General features: G+C 41.6%; 1 protein-coding gene across 3 annotated transcripts in view; it reads left to right on the top strand.

Moving 5' to 3' along the window:
- The window catches only part of LOC123764517 (uncharacterized), a 33,714-nt gene that overhangs the window by 821 nt on the left and 18,424 nt on the right, over positions 1–14,469 (top strand). For all 3 annotated transcript variants that reach the window (XR_011225043.1, XM_069314456.1, XM_045752431.2), the window contains exons 2-5: positions 2,064–2,222; positions 4,177–4,415; positions 9,145–9,239; positions 11,370–12,490. Coding sequence is in view for 2 of the 3 variants with exons in the window: in XM_069314456.1 (XP_069170557.1) it covers positions 2,064–2,222; positions 4,177–4,415; positions 9,145–9,239; positions 11,370–12,490 (1,614 nt within the window). In the remaining variant the exon portion in view is untranslated. The remainder of the gene's footprint in view (positions 1–2,063; positions 2,223–4,176; positions 4,416–9,144; positions 9,240–11,369; positions 12,491–14,469) is intronic.

Here is a 14,469-nt window from a genome sequence, read left to right as displayed (position 1 = left end):
CTGTATACAGACTAGGGTTCAGCATATCAGTGGAACAGAAATAGGATTCATCTTAGAGGCATACAGTTACAGGGGTCAAATTAGTGTACAAACAACATACTTCAACTATCATTACTTGGTATGGAAATTACTAAGGTGTTTATTATTATTATTATTATTATTATTATTATTATTATTATTATTATTATTATTATTATTATTATTATTAGAATTCTATCAACATCAAGGGGCCCAAGACTTTTCAGCACTCTCCCTCTACACATAAGGGACTGTGTTCAAGAGAGAACTTGATGAAGACCTTCAAAGGATACCTGATCAATCAAGCCATAATTCATATGTCAGGCTGCAAGCAGCTGCATCCAACAACCTGGTTGATTAGACCACCAACCATGAGGCCTGGCTGGTGGTCAGTGGCATTGGGGACATTGATCTCCAGTATCAACAAGAAGTAGGTGGCTTTTGTTGATTGGTATCTCATGCCGAATGCTGCTGCTGCTTATCAGGGTTGTCACCATTGATATTTCATTGATGAGGTTTCATAAGTTGCATGGTTTTGCTTCACCTGTGGTCTGCTAATTGTTCTCCGAGGCCTTCTTGGTCTCTGGGTCCCTTGCATTTATCTCTTCTTGTTTGTGTCCAATTTTTGTTAGTTATTTTGTTGACTTTCGCTTCCAGTTGTAGGGTTTGGGAGCTTCATGTTCTCCTGAAGTGGGGGTTTTGTTTCTTTGACCCTGGTGGGTGGTTTCTTCATTTGCAGTGATCTCCCTCTTTTTGGCCAGAAATGAAATGGTGTTCCTTTTGGAATCTTTTGGTTATTACTTCTTGGTTTGTTCTGTAGAGGGTGCTTCTTAGTTCATTTGCAGCAGGTCAATGTCTTTACCTACCATTCAGGGTGCCCTGGGCCTGGTCTTGTTTGTCAATCTGGTATCCCTTGTTTGCCAATCTGGTTTCTCTCAAACCACCAGGGCCTGGTGGTTCAAAATGGTCTGCAGCATGGTTCAATTTTGATTGGACGTACCAGGCTTGTAAGGCATTGGGTTAAGTGCCAAGTGCTTATTCTCTTTTTTGGGTTACTGGACTCTGCCCTTCTGATAAGCCCTAGTTTTGTTGTGCTCCATAGTCAAATGCATCTTTATGGTGTGGCCCCTCAGAGGTTTCTTGTTCCTGCCCTTTCTTTTTCAGAGGCTTCAGGAGTCATCTGTGGGTGGTGCATGTCTGGGTGGTTGACTGGCTGGTTCCCTGGGCTTCTGGGACTGCTGTCTGGTAACAGAGTGCAACTGGTAATTGTCTGATGTGTGTGCTAACATTGTTAACAGGGATGTTAATGTTTCTACATGCAGTTGCTTGTTTTCGGGTGATCCACTTTTCTGGTGGATTTTCCACTTGGCTTAGGTTGTTCTAGTATATCCAGACTCACCTAGCTGCTAATGAGGGGGATCTGATTCTGCTTCTGGTTTCTGGTAGGTGCTTATGACTTGCAGGGGCCTGATGTGACATGTTAGGCTTAGAACTAACCAGGCGGCTAGTTCCAAGAGCCACGAGGAAACCACCAGAAAGAAGCATTTCATTACATTCAATGCTGAATTTATACAATACTGTGCCTAAGCACCTGCCTTCAGTCATAATATATATATATTCTGCTTCAGTCATAATATATATATATATTCTGCTTCAGTCATAATATATATATATTCATTCTGCTTCAGTCATAATATATATATTCATTCTGCTTCAGTCATAATATATATATTCATTCTGCTTCAGTCATAATATATATATTCATTCTGCTTCAGTCATAATATATATATACATTCTGCTTCAGTCATAATATATATATACATTCTGCTTCAGTCATAATATAAATAAACATTCTACTTCAGTTATAATATATTCATTCTGCTTCAATCATAATATATATATTCATTCTGCTTCAAGTCATAATATATATATATATTCATTCTGCTTCAGTCATAATATATATATATATTCATTCTGCAAATAAACTGATAGTTTATTTTCTTTCATTAGTTAATGCAATACTGTACACCTACTTATTTTTACAGAAATCTACGTAAAGCCTTAAATGGTGAATCGAGTGTGGATTCATTTATTACTAAGGATGGTTCAACGGCACTTCATCTTGCATCCTCATTATTTGATGAGGCTGACTGCTTAACAGTAGCAGAAGTTCTTCTTAGTCTTGGTGCTAACCCCAATATACCGTAAGTAGTTGGCCAATTTTTTTTTTTTTTTTGTAGTGTAAACCATAAAATACTAAATAGCATATTGAATATATGTATTGTTTGCAAAAAAGTTTAATGAATACTGTATTGAATTTAGTTTCATTTAATATGGTATAAATAGTACAATGTTTGTAAAGTGTTTCAGAATTTATGTATACCAAATTGTGATACCTTGTTTCATATATAGGTGCACTTCAAAATCTTGATTACTGTACAGTACAGTATATCATTCCAGACCTGAAACAGATTTGTGTGAAATTCAGAGTTCCTGTTATTTGCTCATTTTGGGCTACTTGCCACAAAATATTCTAGATTTTTCTTGAAGCCAGTGATACATTTTTCTGGAGGGAGCCTTTGATTGCTCCATGAGGTTATCTTTCTGAGATTGCTTCATACTAAAAGGTTAATACACCTAGAAGTTAATATCTGCATTGGAATCGCCATGAACAGAAGCATATAATACTGAATCTTTCTAGGGGGAAGCCCATTGTAGCTCCCTGATGCTATATACTGAGAGTGGTTACCATCTACTGTGTTGCATCAGTCGTAGAGTTCTACAGGCTTACCGGGAACTGAAGCCAGAACTTGGCTCCCTCAGAGTTGTAGGGAGCGGTTACCATATTTTTTTCGCCACTTCACTGGGGAAGGCATCCAGAAAGTCAGCAAGTCAAAGCTTAATGGATTCAAGCATGACTGAAGCCTCAAAACCAGCTGAAAGAGCTCCCCCCAACTATGTAAACAAATAATTCTTTTGCAAACAAGCTTGCACTAGGTCCCCAACCTCATCAACTTGTTTTGGGGAAGGGGAAGGTAGCCCACCACCAGCCAGTATTACCAAGCCCATGTTGCATTCTAGTGATGTAGCAGTTACTGGGTCACCTGTCTCTTACTGGTTCTGGTGTCATGTTTATTCAGCTAAGTTGTGTGGTGTTTGCCCCTGGTGGTGTAGTGTGAGCCAGGTTTTCAGTGTGCATTGCATATGCTCAGGGTTTCCTTCTCTGGGTGCTCCCTAGTGCTGCCGTTGCACTGACAGTTCTCTTGTCAGGTGTGTTCAGGGGTTGCTTCCTTAGAGGTCTTCCTTGCTTTAGGTGGCCCTTGTCTTGGGTGAGTCGAGGGTTCCTGGCCCTGCTGTCATTACCCTGGTTAGGAGCGATGTTGGTTGTCAGGATGCACGAGGGTTTGCGTGCTCAATGTTTACAATGCACCAAGGTCAGCCTTCACAACCACTTGAATAAGGCTGTGTTGGCTTACTTTTAGGTTTCCCTTCAGGCCGTGGAAATTCCCTGTGGGTTTGGTAGTCCTCTGGCTATCGCCCCCAAACCTGTTCTTACTTCATGTCAATTTGAAGGTTGTTCATCGTCCTTGCCAAGGGGCAACAATCACTCTTTCAGCCTTCACCATGCTTTCTTTTCTGTTGGGTCAATAACACCTTTGATTCTGAATCCGTTGAGTTTTTTTTCTCTGCGTGTGACTCTTTCTGACACTCCTAATGAAGTTGGGCTTGTCAGACAACAACTGCTTTGTGTGTTCATTTTGGTAGCTTGTGTGCCTGAATTGATTCCCCTGGAGCTGCCGTATTTGGTATTTAGAGACTTAGAATTAGAGGTGTTGGTGAACTCCATCTTGGTTGCATCAGCACCTCTTCCTTCCCCTTTGAGCACGGTCCTCCCTTCCTTTGATCCTTCGCCCTTACCCTGCTTTCAACCCCAAAGTGTGTGAGGGTTTTGGGATCACAGCAGGGTTTAGCTCGGGATGTAGCTCGGTCAGCTCTGGGGGCTGCCCCGTCTGAATCTGGCTCAGAGGCAGCTGGGCTTTGAATCTGATTTGTTAGCTAATTACCCTGATCAGGCATATTGGATTTTTTGCAGTTAGGGAAATTTATACCACTTCAGTCTTAAACGAAGTCTTAGGCTAATCTAATTTATCATTCCAGAAACAGAGAAGGGAAAACAAGTTTACACATTGCCGCATCAATGGGCTACAGTCGCCTACTGGATCTGCTACTTGTGAATGGTGGTGACCCCATTTTGTGTGACATGAAGGGAGAGTCTCCTGTGGATAGTGCCCACCACTACCATCACCTGCAAGTTGTTACCCAACTTAATAAATTCCTCAACACTGAGAATTATGGTGCAGCAAAGGAAAAGGCACTAAAGTACATATTATATTTCTGTAAGTATAGCATATGTCATAGAAATAGTTTTGACTCAAAACAGCAGTAGTATTGACTGAGTAATGATACAGTATGAACATTTCTAAAACTCTACTTTTTTAAATGACTGTACCTACAGTTATAGTTAATTCACTATCATTGCCCTGTTAGTGAAAAAATATTTGGGATATTTCCCATGTATTGTTCACACTCCCTAACACTCGTCATACTTGCATACCTTCTTCCTGACCTTCCTTTCCTCATACTTTCAAATACACACATTCCACAGGTCTAATGTTATCCATTTGTTCATGACATGCAGTTTATGGAGTTTTCAACGTCACACATGCTCTTAGGAGTGCAGTATTCTCTTTTATAAAAGTACATACCGTACAGTACAGTACTGTACTTTGGTTCTCAATTTTTTCACCTTCACACCTCACCATCTCTCAACCATGCATAAGTCACACCACCTCCACCATTTCTTCATACAGATGCCAAGCAGCATGTATTCCTGTCTTGCTCTCCATAAGCCTAGCTTCCATTTCACTTCTGCTTTTCAATGGGGCTATTTTGCGCGTCCTGCCATGCCTTCTGGACTCATGTGATGTTATTTCTGTGCAGATTTGGAACCAGTCCTAGTATTTTCCAAGTGTAAATTATTATGTATCTCTCTTGCCTGCAGTCTACGGAATACAGATTTAATTTTTTTAAAATGGTCCCAATAATTTACAGTATATGTATTATTGACTGGATTCTAGCAAAAAATAGCTCTTTGCACTAACCAGGCTAACAATCTTTGCATGCTAACCAGTTCAGCAATTTCTCCAGCTTTGAATGGGTCTCTTAATGTGCAATTTCACTCTTTAAAAGTGGAATATTGTACAATATATTTAAGACACTAATGTTCTCTAGAGCACTAGTGTCTTAGTCTCATCATTGGCATGGCATCTCTTGTTTGTAACATCTTGTTATCCACCCTGTGATTCTTCTAGCAGTTATTACAGCAACTTTGTTGTGTTCTTTAAATGTATGGTCTTCCGACATGATTACTACCAAATCTTTCATATTACTTTTTCTTTCAATAGTGTAGTTTGAATGCATTTTATATGTGGTTTGTTTTGATATTTTTGTTTTTCCATATTGCTGTAACTAAAACTTATCTGCATTACAAATTACACTATTTTTTGTGACCCATCAAAAGACTTGATTTATATCCGATTGGAGGTTTGCTGTGTCCTCTATATTGTCTATTGTCATGAAAATTGTAGTGTCATCTACAAATAATGATACAATGCTATAGCTTCTATCATTGTCTATGTCTGATATATGGATGAGAGAAAATACTAGAGCAAGCACGGTAACTTGGGGGCTGATCTTTCACTGTGGATGATCAAGATTTTACTTTATTGACTTAATTACAATCTGGGTTCTGTTAGGAAGTTAAATATCCTATCTCCCTACTTTGCTAGTAATTCCTTTTGTGCATATTTTGTATGCTATAACACCATCTATCTTGAGGTTATCTTGAGATGATTTCGGGGCTTAGCGTCCCCGCGGCCCGGTCCTCGACCAGGCCTCCTTTTTGTTACACACCCTAGGAAGCAGCCCGTAGCTGCTCACATTTGTCAATTGGTCACATTTGTCAAAAGATTTTTAAAAAATCTGTGTATTACATCAGCATTTTGCATGTCTTCTATGGCATCTAAGGCCATGTCATTAATGGTCTAGCAGTTGAGAGGCAGGAGCACCTGGTCCTGAGCCCATGTTATCCAGGGTATTGTAGGCACTGTGATTACATGTGTTTTGTGATCTTAGTTCTTAGCACTCCTTCAAAGATTTGTGTGATGTTATAGCTCTTGGTCTATAATTTTTTGCATCTACTTTACTTGATGTAAACAATGTTGAGCCTATCCCCAGGCCAGGCTCGGAGAGTAGAAGAGCTCCCAAAACCTTCTCCACGTTGCTCCTGGTATACACCCTCCTTTGTGAAGTGGTTCGATCCACTCTGTTTTAAGTATGTTGGGATAACGCTAGTATTTAGGATCAATGTCAAAAATATGTTTAGGGCCTGTGATAGTGTTTTTTTTTTACAATTGCTGATGAATATGGAATTTGAGTAGCCTGGGCCTGGTGCAGAGTACATGGGTGTGCTGTCTATGGTTACTTCAAATTAACTTTTCTATTTTAAAGTTAAAAAGCTTCACAACTTGAAAGAGACTTTTCTTTCTTTACCTCAGTTTACTGGTTCCCCTTTGGCTTGTGATGTGATGTTTTTCTTAAGGCACTCTCGCCTCTGGCTGTTGGGTTGGGGAGCTTCAGGCTCTTCCCCAGAGGTGGGTGTTCTGTTCTTTTGGCCCTGGAGGCAGTTTGTTAATTTGCAGCCATCTCTTTTTCTGGTGAAGAATGAGTTGGCAGGCTTTCGAAGGGGGTTCTTTGGTGATCAATACTGTACTGTACTTGGTTGGTTTGGCTGTGGGTGCATCATTTGTTGTCCAGTGGTGGTTCTGGTACAAATGGTATGCCACCAATTATGTTTCAATGAATTGGTTGATCCCATTGCCTCGGTTCCCTGTTCCAAGGCTTGTATTTACCTGGTTGTTCAGAGTATCATCAAATATAGCAAGCCTGGGATCTACCCACGGGCTCATGATGTATGTAAATACATGGCTTTGGTCGCTGTTCTCTCTAATATGTCATGGGCTAATATTTAGACTTGGGGGTTTTGGTGTTTTAACAGGGTGTGAGCAGCTCAGTATGTGGTTAATGTTCCTAGGCCCAGTCAGTTGTGTGTGGCTTTGAGCTATGTCACTCGGCCTAATTTCTCTTCTTCACCTTAAGTGTCTTCCACCTCTCCTCCTTCTTGATAAGTCCCTTTCTTGTTCTCCGTGGTTAGATTAGCTTCAGGTCACCATAAGTCTCCCTGTACTATTTTATTTTAGTTTTATATTCCCCCATTTTGTTGTTTGTTTTGGTTCAATCTATTTTCCTGGTGGTGTTTTCCTTTGGTTAACGTTATCTTGAATCCACTGCTCCTTACACTTTTGCGAGGGAACCAGGTTTTAGCCTCAATCTCCAGTAGGCTTTTTAAGACTTGCATGGTTCTGATGTGAATCTGTTTGGGTGGAGCTATCCAAGATGCAGCAACAGGGAGCCACTGGAGAATCCACCAGAAAGAGGTGTTTCATTACATTGAATGCTTTTTTTTTTATTTTTTCACCACGGAAATCAAGAGGCCTGTGACTTTACCCTAAGGAGTGATAAAATATTGGAAAGATTTGCCCGAAATGCTATGCGTATTAGTGGCTTTATGTATTGGATGTACTAGCTCTATCTGTAAACCCAACTTCATGTTTGTAACTCATCTTCTATGTATGTACTTTTACCTGAATAAAAATATTAATTTGAAGTTCAAAAGCTGGTCAGTCTTAACACTGAAGTGATATTGATAAGATTTGATTGTCTTCAGAGAATGATTTATACAGTGGCAAATGGAGTGTATTCAAGTAAATTTGAGTGAAGAGGAGGAGGAAGGCCAAAGCTGTGAGCAGATATGTTGAGAGTGTATGAAACTGAGTATTGTGTGTGTACAAGAAGCAAAAAGTGGTAGGAAATAATGCTGAATGAAAGCAGTTTAACACTTTGGCGTACCTCGCGCGCCACCCCTCAACTGTGCGATTTGGGCCCCAGGGTGTCACGGGAGTGTGCGTAAATTCTGAAAAGTGTATACTCTCTTCAACTTTGTCACCTTAATTCTTGTCCTACGAGATTAAATTTGGTATCATTGTGTTCGCAATAAAATTCTCTACAGCACTAAATGCATATAAACTCCAAAAGCCCAGCTAATTACCTGCAGCAAACAGAGAAAGTGCGAACGAGTTACCCAGGAGCGAGCAAACGCGATAAAATGTTTTCACTATTTTCACTCTGGTCACCTCAATTTTAGTCCTAGGTCTTTCATTTTGGTCTCAATGGGTTTGCAATAGAATTCTCTAGAGGAACATTTGCTTATAAAATAAAAACCCTGGTCACGCTCCAACTGCCGACGAGTTGAAGACGGGCCATGCGTTAGCCGCGAGGGAGCGCTCAGATGCCTTCCAGCTACACTCCCAATTCCCGCCCTTTTCAAGCCTTTCTTTCGCAAATTTCTACCAGGAAGGGCCTTGTTCATGATCACTATCCATCGTGGAGTAAGCGTAGATAGTTTTTAAAGCCGCAGTAAGAAATATAGCCACGGAAAATAGCCGAAATGTTCACACGTTTGAGATGTGAGGGGAGGCGACATTGGTCACAACAGTGGAGCGAAAACAATGGGCCGACGGCGTGTGCCGAGCCGCCTGCGGGCCACGAGGTGCAACAAGGAAAATGGGAAGACATCGGCGCGCATTTTAAAACCAGTCCCCCAAAAATCGGATAAAAACCTGATTTTTGGCGATTATTTAAAGTGGATGACGCAATGCTGCGTCATCCCCGGCATCACCGACAGTAAACGGATGACGCAATGCTGCGTCATGCCCGGGCGGAAGTGTTAAGTTTGTGTCAAAGTGTGGCATTTTTGTATGTAGCTGACAACTGGCACTTTGTGGATGATTTGCCGATTCTGTTGATCAGTAGTGTCTTCTAAAAGGACGGGTGCCATTTTAAATATTTGTAATCTTCTCAGGGTAAAGGATTCCCTACTATATGAAAGTTGCTAATTGGTTATTGATAGTAATGAATTAATGAATATTGGCCATTTATATTTTTCAGTACGACAAGATGTTGTTGAACTGATAAGTGCCTCGCCAACTGGGGATTCAGAATCTGATACCTTCTTCTCCTGTGATTCCACCTACCAGCATATGGTTAGTGCTTTGTGTTGTATAGCAACATTAGTTTTTATACTGCCTATATATCTGAATACTTCTTAATTGTGATCACTAGTAGCATTCACAGTTCTTCAACAAACATTTAAATTACTGATATATTTTCTGGGGGAATCCCCTTGGTGGCTCCATGAAACAATATCGCTGAGATAGCTTCCTATTACTCAGTCACATCAGTCACAGGTATTTTGTTGGCCCACCAGGGACCAGAGGCGGAACCTGGCCCCACTCACAGAGAAGGGATTATTATGGTCAACACAAAACCCACCAGAAAGTAGACAGGACAAAACAGTACAAACAACTGCATGGTTCGTGAAAACAAAGCTCTGGCACAGCTTACAGGCTCTGCAAGAGATTAACTAAAAATTAAATGGTTCACTCAAAACTGGGTATATAGTACACATAGCTGCCAACAAATCTATATCTATAACATCACAAATCATAAAAATCTTTGAAAGAGTGCTGAGAAGTAAGATCACAAAACATTGAATCACAACATCTACAGAACCCTAGGCAACATGGGTTCAGGATAGGGCACTCCTGCTTCTCACAGTTGCTAGACCACTATGACATGGCCTTAGGTGCCATGGAAGACAAACAAAATGCTGGTGTGATATACACAGATTTTGCAATGCTTGTGACAAATGTGACCATGGTATTATTACACAGAAAAGAAAATACAGTACAGTACTGGCAAAGTAGGGAGATAGATATTTAACGTCCTAATGAACAGAACCCAGAGTGTAATAAGTCGGCAGTAAAATTTGAGTAGATAGTAGCAGGACTATCATTCAAACTTGCATGTAGCAAGTGCAGACTTGACATGTCTGCACATCCATCATGAGCCACGTCACAGATGAATTATCTGGTTTGAAGGTAGCTAGCCAAGCAAGACATTCGGGCATTAGGGATGCTCGCCAAAAGAACAGACACTGTACACAGCCTGTAAACAATATGGTTATGATGGGGGTACATGGCATATCATATGAACAAAGTGCGTATGTACTCTAGCACACCATACTCACAACCAAGTAGGACAGTCCCAACCCAGGACCTAAGCAGAGGAGTCAATGACTCATGAACTGCCCAAGGCAAGGCTCTACCCTGGTGGTCAAGCCTCTCAGGGGCAAACTCCCAAATACACCAGAGAAGTAATGTCAGTGCAGGGGCAGTACTAATAAGCATCCAGGGAAGGGAGCCCTGAGTGCAGGTAGCTCAATGTTTAAAACAAGAAGTCCATACAACAAGCCAGGAAGAAAATGTGCACATGAAGCAAATACTGTACTAAAAATTAAAGAACAAAACACATGCAAACCCCCAGCAGGACAACTTCCAGTGGATGACTTAGTTGGGAAGCAGTAGTACTCACCACAATGTCAGACGACCCGGAGAGCACAACTACATGGTGTTTACACTACCACATCAGCAACAGAACTGTTGGGCAGAGCAAGCATAGGCTCAAGCCCTGGGTCACCTGGTGGCGACTATTGGGACTAATGGGTCTGGATGCTTTCCAGATGAGGGAGATAATAATACATCCATTGCTTCTTGCCCCTCTCTGAGGGGGAGGGGGCAGGATCTGGCTCTGGTTCCCAGTAGGCCAAACAGGACTCATGCAATTGATGTGATCCAGTAGTGTAGAGCCATCTCAGTGAGATAACTTCAGGGAAGCACCAAGGGGCTCCTCCCAGAAAACGGCATTAAGTGCAATGAAATACCTCTTCCTGGTGGCTCCCTCCATAGCTCCCCGAAGTACCCACCTGGCTAACTGACATGTTCAGTACCCAAGAACTGCACCAGGCTCCATTGGTTCACAAGTGCCTAACGGGGACTAGGACCAGAATATGGCTCTATCAATAGAGGCAGGAGAGTCTTGGAAGCGAGGATCAACCCCACAGTACCCAAGAACAAATGAAATGTATTTTTGAAAATTTTTAATATGCATCTCTATTTTATATCATAGTAGGATAATTTCACTCTTCACAGGATTTTCCTGGAATTTACCCCTTTTGCAGATGAAAGTTTAATTGTAAGTGTTGTGTTAGGTAAAGTATACTTGATATGAAGATGGCAACTATAATTCTAATTTATTTATTTTTCTCTGAACAGGAAGAACATGGATACATCCCATCATCACCAGGCAAAGTATATTCAAAGGCTATGAACAACCGCATCTTCCCTAATGATGAGTCATTTTTTCAGGAATCTGTCATTACTAAGTGTCATAAAAAGAGTCAGTTAACCGAGAGAGACAAAGTTTCTGGTATCCAGCATGTGAAATTCAATAATAATTTCAATCTTCCTTGGATGAACAACCAAACATTTCTCTCTCGCTTAAAGCAAGAAGTTGAGATGCATCGTACAGGCAGCGACAGTGACAGTGACAATGACTTGATGTCATTATGTAGATGTCTTGGGAACAAATTAAAGCATAGTAATGTAACTAATTTTAACTCCTCAGAAGAGGAGTTAGAGTCTTTAAATGATTCTCCAAATGAATTTGATATTGCCCATTTGAATATTGATTTAACTTTTGATACTGTTGATGTTGGAGATCCATATTTTAATGGGACTTACATGCCATTAATCAAGACAGATCTATTCTTTTCTGATGGGCAAACAATATCAAATTCACTTCTAGACAAAACAGGAGAAACTGTAATACATAATAACGAATTTGATTACATATCAACTAATATAGTATTGCAACCAACCAAGAATACGTTTAGAGACCAAGACAAAATCAGTTGCAAAGTGACAAGTAATCTTCTCGCCAAAACACAAGGAGATAAAATGGAATTTTACAAGGAAAAATATTCTGATGTGACAGCGCCTATAGACAGCATTAAACCAGAGACCTCTACCACAGTGAACCTTATTAAAGCACCCCATAAAAAAACACAGTACATCTCAAGAACTAATAAACATTGTTTATCGTGCAAACAAAATTTTCCCAAACAGTTTGAGGAATTTAATGAGAATAGATACTCACTTGATGAAAGTGCTGTAGCTGGTAAATTGGTTGATGTTAAATTATCCCCAAAACACCAGGCGTTTGTGCAGATCACACCACAATTATCACTAAAGTCTTCAGCCACTAAGATTACAGAATCTATCTCCAGTTCGTGTCAGTCTTTTGTAAGTGTTGTTGAAGAATTTCTGTACGAGGACTCTGAGGCTGGAATTAAACTCATTGAGCGACGTTGTCCAACACCAGCTTTTGTATCCAGGTAAATCTCGGCTAATTTTGTTGATTTTCCTTTATTTTAACAAACTGCATGCACAAGTTTTCTTCTTCATGCTGTAATAATTGTCCTTTATTTTCTATAGACAATGACTGCTCATTAATTTTGACCTCATTAAGTCAAATCTCTGCATAACTCTGCCAAAATCATTACCAGTAATTGTCATTTAATTAGAATGGAATTTGGGTTACAGAGCTTAGTGCCAAGTTAGTGCTTTACATATATGCAAAACATTAAAGCTATTTAATAATAACATGAATGAAATAATTTGTGTGATTATCTTAGTGTAATTACCTAAATGTATGTACTAGATGAGACCTACACTTGTGGTGTCTTGTCTCCCTATAATCTTTGTCATAGGACTCTGAAATTACTAATCTTTTTGCCATCCCCCACCTTTTCACTTAAATTGTTTCAACTGTCTCCAACTTTGTTCACAAAAGGGAACTTTGTATATTTTTTCAGCGCCTTTTTTTTTTTTTGCTTAAAGTATGGCCTCTTGTTTTACAATTGCAATTTTTTTTCATCCCCCCTTCCTGTACGAATTTGATATGGGTTCTGTTCTGGGTTCCCTTGGGTTCTTCGGTCCCTTCCTTCCGGAGATTTTCGGCTTCCCGTATCCTGCCTAAGGCGGTTCGGGAGGCCATTGCAGCACACCACCTGCATGACCCAGATTTTGCCTCAATAATGGACCCTTCCTCGTTTGAGCTCAGTTCTACTTTTCCTTATTGGGTGTGATACAAGGTACCAGAGTCATCCTGGTTAGTCCTTTCTTTTCGCTGGGGACGTGGCATTCGTTCTGTTGGACCCACCCGCTCGAGTGGCAGGAAACTTCTACTGTGGTTCAGGTTTACTTGGGGGGGGGGGGTGAGTTCGAGCACCTCAATGCTTGCTGGTTGGCCCCCCCATTCTTCCTAAGGATATTGGTCAGGTGCAGTTCCGTGTGCAGGTTCCCATCCTTTCAGCGTCCTTGGTGGCTGAGGATTTGCATGCCTGGGAGAACTTGGCTTCAGTTTTGCGTTTCTTATCCCTGCTCGACCTGTCTTCAGACTGGCTTGAGGAGGCTATGGAGGCACTGGGGACCAGGCCTGTGTCTGGTGCGTTTGCCTTGGCAGCTTGGATGTCGGCTTCCTTGTTGAAGTTGTATCCTCAACTCCGTCAGGTCATCTTGGAATGGGTATGCTTGGGCGTGGTCAAAACGACCCTGTCCCTCAGGTGGGTTTCCTGCCTGTTTCCAGTTCAGAAATGGGACTGTGTGGATCTTAGGTTCATTCTGGACTTGTCCTGTCTAAACTCCTGAGTCTTCAGCTCTTTCTTTCGGATGACCACTCTGTTCCAGGTTCGGCTTCTTTTGGAGGCGGATGCTTGGATGGTCTCTAAACATCCGGGAAGCGTATTGGCATGTCCCAATTCATCTGGAGTTCAGGGACTGGCGCGGTTTTGTCATGGGGCATCAAGCTTATCGCTTTTATTGCCTTCCATTTGGCTTGAATCTGTCAGCCTCGTGTTATCACACTCCTTACCCGGGCTGTGGTGACCAGCTTGCATCTGCTAGGGGTTTTGGTTCTGGCCTACCTCGACAACTGGCTTGTGTGGGCTCCCAGCCATTCTGCATGTCTGCTCACCAGGGGTTTGGTTCTTTCCCAGCTCACTGAGTTCTGGATCTTGTGTGGGACTCTTGGACTGCTTCCTTGTCTCTCCCTCTGGCGTCATTGCTGTGGTCCCGTCTTCGACTGTTTCCTGGGGGCTCCTGGGTCACTCGTCGTTTGCTTGAGCAGCTGTGTGGAAGGCTGAACTTCGCAGTGCTGGTCTACCCGCCGGGTCGGATCATTTTGGCGGCTGTTCTGATTCCAACGGGACGTCCCTTCTGCCGCTCTCGTGATTGTTGGGTTCGGCCTCCATGGGCCTTGCGTCGGCTGCCTCTTCGAGTTTTTCGGGGTTCAGTGCTGTGGTGCCTACCCGAT

This window comes from Procambarus clarkii, chromosome 79 (assembly GCF_040958095.1).
Source record: "Procambarus clarkii isolate CNS0578487 chromosome 79, FALCON_Pclarkii_2.0, whole genome shotgun sequence".
Classification (NCBI taxonomy): domain Eukaryota; kingdom Metazoa; phylum Arthropoda; class Malacostraca; order Decapoda; family Cambaridae; genus Procambarus; species Procambarus clarkii.
This window is presented reverse-complemented; position numbering and strand designations above follow the sequence as displayed.